Below are 5,127 nucleotides of genomic sequence, written 5' to 3'. Positions count from 1 at the left end.
TCTTATCTCACAAGAGGAGGAGGGTCGAGCTACTTTAAGAAATGGGGAGGATACAATGGACCCCCAGATTGCAGGGGAGAGAAGTTAGAGCATCACATTCATTCGGCTCTGTTCCCAAATCAGCCCCCTTTTCCAGCAACCATTCTCCTGCGCCACGGGACGCTGTTTTATGTGACAATGACGCGTAATCTCATTCACTGATCTAAACTTTGTGTGTGTGTGTGTGTGTGTGTGTGTGTGTGTGTGTGTGTGTCACTAGAGTGAGACGGCCTGTTTCTGTGCGTAACGTGGGTGACTGACAGGCGCGTATGGTGGTTTGAGTGACAGTGACTTATAATATGTCTCGGTGCATGTGTGGGAATTTGAATGGCTGATTTAATGCATGTACACACACACAGGGTTTTACCAACTCTTCCCACACACACACACAGGCTGCCTGCAGCTGGATTTGTGAGGTGAAATAACTGTGTGAGTTATTTGCTCTTATTTGGGCTGCCTTGTGTAAATTTCTTCCAAAATTACGCAACATTCAGATAGCTTTTTGAAGAAGAAAAGTCCTGATCCGGGTTGCTTTTATAGATTTCTCTCAAAAAAGACAGCAAAGCAGCTGATGCGTTGGATAAACCTTTCTTTCCTCCCTGCATAAATATCTAAATTTGTGTTTGGGGTTAATGAGCATATAATTGTTTTGTTTACATTCCCTGCTTGACAAACTGAGAGCATTGTTCCCGGTTTTATCCAGCAAAGCTATTAATCCTCGCTGAAAGTATGCGCCTTATTAGAACAACACATGGGTAAGAATAAATCCCAGAATTTACAAAAAAAAAAAATCGCTTTGAAACTTATTTTATGCGCCAACATGGAATGTATTTGTGTTTTTTTCTTTTACGCACGCCAAAGCTCGATCTAAGCAGTTCAGCTGCATCTGCTTCCTTCCAGATAACTGTTGAACACCGCATGTGTACAACAAATGTCATTTCTACTCAAATAAATACATTTCGATTTCTGTCGAAATATATCTGCTTTCAGTTTTTATAAATTCTGTTATGATATGGATCTTCACGAGAACACGCTTGAAATACTAGTTCTGTCTTAATAATAATAATAATAATAATAATAATAATAATAATAATAATAATAATAATGGTCAAACGCTGTTGTGTTCAAAAAACAAAACCAATAACACTTTAATATAGATTCTGTTCTTGTCACTACAAGAATACACATATACAAGCCATAAATAGGAATTACACAAATGATTGAACAAATCCTGCGAGGCATTTCAAATTCATTCCCAGTGATGCAGATGGAGGCTATTTTACAGCAACTTTATCTTTGGGGTCCATTCCTGAAGCAGACTTCTGAACAGATCTGGTCACATTATCGTCACTTTAATTATTATTATTATAATTATTAATATTATCGACATCCTCTCTCAAAATAATTAGGCTACGAACAAACTCGACAACTAAAACGGTGGGAAACGTCAAAAATATCTGAAATACATATTGTACACAAAGTCTATATTTTTTTGTTTGTTTTGTTTTTTACAAATGTACAAATCGAATGCGAAGAAAGTCCACATCTGCTGGGAGGGAAGGCAGAGTTTATGAGGAGTTCATGATCGGCCTGGAATAGACACCTTGATAGTAAGTCGTGTCGGGTATGGATGAGGAATCCAGGCCGGCTTTCCCCGCCATGGAGCCCATGGACAGGGCCCCGGTCATGGGGGAGCCGTAGCCAGAGTAGTGCATCACCTGCTCGTAAGTCTTTAGGTCCATTTTGTGATGCTGCTGCTCTGAGGACATGAGGTTGTTGATGGAGAAGGGGTGGTTGAAGGAGTAGTGGTGCTCCGGCTTCAGGTGGGCGTCGTGCGCCAGCACCGAGTGGTGCTGGGACATGAGGTGCTGGCCCTGCGTCACCGGGGAGGCGGCGGTGTGCTCCGGGCTCAGGGCCTGGCTCGTCTTCATGTCCGACAGGGACCTCTTGTGCTCCCCGGAGGAGGAGTTGGAGTGCGGGGACTCGTTGCCGTTGCAGCTCTCGGAGCTGCTGTTGGAGGAGCCGCCGTCTCCCTTGCGGCCGGTGTCCTTCATGGCCATCTTCTTCTCGCACTTGAAGCGCTTCTGCCTCCTCAGGTAGCAGCCGTTCTCAAACATGTTCCCGGAGTCCGGGTGCAGAGTCCAAAAGGAGCCCTTTCCGGGTTTATCCGGCGACCTGGGCACTTTGAGGAAACAGTCATTGAAAGACAAAGAGTGGCGGATGGAGTTCTGCCAGCGCTGCTGGTTCTGTCGGTAAAAGGGGAAGAGGTCCATTATCCACTGGTAGATCTCAGCCAGAGTCAGCATCTTGCTGGGGGACTGCTGGATGGCCATGGTGATGAGGGAGATGTAGGAGTACGGGGGCTTGGCGTGCGTGTAGCTCCTGCGGTAGGTCTTCGGGTCTCTGGACCTGTTGATGTTCGACTGTCCGTAGATGGGGCTCATGGCGTTAATGTTGGTGTACGATGTCAGCGCGTTCATGGACGCGGGCTGCGCCGTCATGGGGCTCATGCTGGGGCTGAGGGCTGCGCTCATGGCCGTCATGCCCGCGCCCATGCCGTTCATGGCTCCGGTGCCCGGTGACATGCCCGTCATGGAGGGGCTCATGCCCGTGTTGACGTACGACATGTTCATGGAATTGGCCGTCATGTTGGCCGTGGTGCTCATGCCGGACATGCTCATGTAGGTATTCATAGAGTTCATTCCCAGGCCCGTGTTCATGTTGCCAACCGAGGTGTAACACTGCGAACGAGGGAAAGAGGCATTCATGAGTTTCATCCGGCCCCGGCATCATACAATGAGAATTTACATGAATCTGTAAGCACTAAAGCATAGATCAGTTATTCTCTGATAATTTAAAAATCATACTATTATTATAAATTCATAAGAAAATTAAATAATATCCATGCGTAATTGTTCGTAAAGGTTGAAATCGTGCGTAAAAAAAAAGTCTTTCATTTAAAACATCCTCCGATATATTTAATAATCTATGTCATGGCAATAGTCTGTGAAGTAAATCGAATTAAAAGATCCGCAAAAAATGTGCAGTGTGGATGAACGCTGACACCTAATAACACAGCGCCCGCACTAAATCCAGCCCGCAGCCCCGCATATCCCAGCCCATCTCCACCAAGTCAAACAGCACAGATGTTTATTGAGAGCAAACGTGACTAAATTAATCCGATTCGGTAAAAAAGACACGTATAGATTTGTGAAATTATAATCCGAGCGAAAAGTTTTCCCCCCTTGTAACATGTCAAGCAACTTTGTTAGGATAGCGCGCTGCGTGGAGATGGGGGAGGATTTGGAGGCGCCTCAAGTCAATATTTGATCACAAAGTTAATATTATCTCAGGGCTAATATTGAGTTGTATAAAATGGGATCGGCTTTAGACGTGGGGAAAAAATATATATTTAAGGTACCCACCTCGGGCTCTCCGTAGTAGGTGCTCCAGTCGGTGTGTTCGTGTCCTTCCATTTTAACTGCTCCAAGCATCATGGAGGACTTTCACAAAGCGTCTCCCAGCAGTGGAAAAGCCCAAAGTGTCTCTAATAGCAGGTGACTGGGGACCACTGAGTGTGTTCTGGTCGTCGGCGTGTGTCCCTTTCGTCGAGGACTGGCGCATGTGTCTTACGGAGGCAGCCGTGAGACGCGTCTGTCAGTGACTGGAGTTCAAATGACGCTCCGTGCTGCTTGTTAACGCTGTGATATAGCTCTGTGCGCCAGGCAAGCCTCCAATCCCTACTTCTACGCCTTGGGCCCTATTTGAATAATCTCCTCGCACCTAGGCGTGAGACTCCTCAAGCTTCCCCCCACCCCCCCTCCACCACCTACCCACCACTCACCGCCCCAATTGTACACCTGCGCTGACTGAAAAGAACAGTTTCATATGAAAAGCTTCATTATAAACTAATCTTATTGTATTTTGGCTGGGGTAAAAAAAAAAAAAAAAAGAATGAAAGAAAGAAAAAAAGAAGGGGGGTAACTATAAAAGGAGTGTTTGGCGCTCTTCCTTAGTGTGCTTTTCATTACGTACATCCTCCGACGTGCTTATTTCACTTGAGATGACTTGAAATCATAATCCAGTTTTTATTACTGTGTGTTCAAAGCATGCATTGCCTGAATCTACATATCACTGAGAGATGGTGCAATATTAAAACATGTCAGCTTTTATTTATAGATATAGCCTGAATGTGTGTACATTTTGACATAAAAGAACTGTTTTCTGACAAAATGATTTTCTTTAAATTCATGCGTTATTCTTTCAAAAGTGTGTTGCTTGTAATTCCAACAGATGTGTTTACAGGGTTATTATACAAATCAAACTTCTGTGCGTTAACCTAAAGGCAGCAAATACCCTATAGCTGATGCGAGACTGCATGCACACACACTTTTGGTGTACATTCAAATGATTTCACCTATTTTTAGTTTTAAAAAGGTTTATTTTACAAGACAAGCCTTAATATTTTTTTCTCTCCAGAAATTTAAAATATATTGTTTCCACGTGTTTACCATTATTTAATATATACAACATGTCTTCATTATTTGGCAATTATGTCCCAAAAAAGGTGATAGTTTAAACCTAGATTTGATGTTTGTAAATGTTTTAATTGGGGTTGAATACACCAGCCACAGCTTTAGAGCGCCCTCTCTCGGTTGTTGCCTCAAACTGTTTTTGCTATTTGTGTGAATGGAAAATAATTGAACTCGTGTGTGAAATGTTTTAAAACTGTCAGCTTTAGTTTGCCTTAAGATTTTTATAGTAAATATAATCAAAAATAATTCAGAGTTAGAGTGAAAACCAGTTGCGCATTTACATATGAATCCAAGCACTTTTACGCACGCCTTTTATTTGTTAATATGATGGCATCGATTTGACTGAAGCAGCTTCATAACAAAGGTGGTGCGCCTTTTTTCTCTCTCTCTCTTTCTCTCATATTGGTTTAGGTGAGGGATTTAAATAGCGGAGGTCTTCCCCCGTGTTTTGGTGCGCCGTCACAGCCGCAGACGGTAAAAAGGCCCGGAGCGCAGAGAGGCCCCTTAATTCCCGCAACCCGTACAGTATTTGTATGACACAAACATCAAGGTG

The 5,127-nt window shown here is 43.8% G+C and overlaps 1 protein-coding gene across 1 annotated transcript; it reads right to left on the bottom strand.

Moving 5' to 3' along the window:
* Positions 1–1,210: 1,210 nt before the first annotated feature.
* On the bottom strand, positions 1,211–3,740 carry foxa2 (forkhead box A2). The gene is made up of 2 exons (XM_030116782.1): positions 3,465–3,740; positions 1,211–2,780 (listed from the first exon to the last, which is right to left on the bottom strand). The coding sequence occupies exons 1-2, from the start codon at positions 3,534–3,536 to the stop codon at positions 1,608–1,610; spliced, it is 1,245 nt and encodes a 414-aa protein (XP_029972642.1). The 5' UTR covers positions 3,537–3,740; the 3' UTR covers positions 1,211–1,607.
* Between the last annotated feature and the right edge of the window lie 1,387 nt (positions 3,741–5,127).

This window comes from Salarias fasciatus, chromosome 19 (assembly GCF_902148845.1).
Source record: "Salarias fasciatus chromosome 19, fSalaFa1.1, whole genome shotgun sequence".
Taxonomy (NCBI): Eukaryota; Metazoa; Chordata; class Actinopteri; order Blenniiformes; family Blenniidae; genus Salarias; species Salarias fasciatus.
Note: the sequence above shows the minus strand (reverse complement) of the source record. Positions and strands in the feature narration are given on the sequence as shown.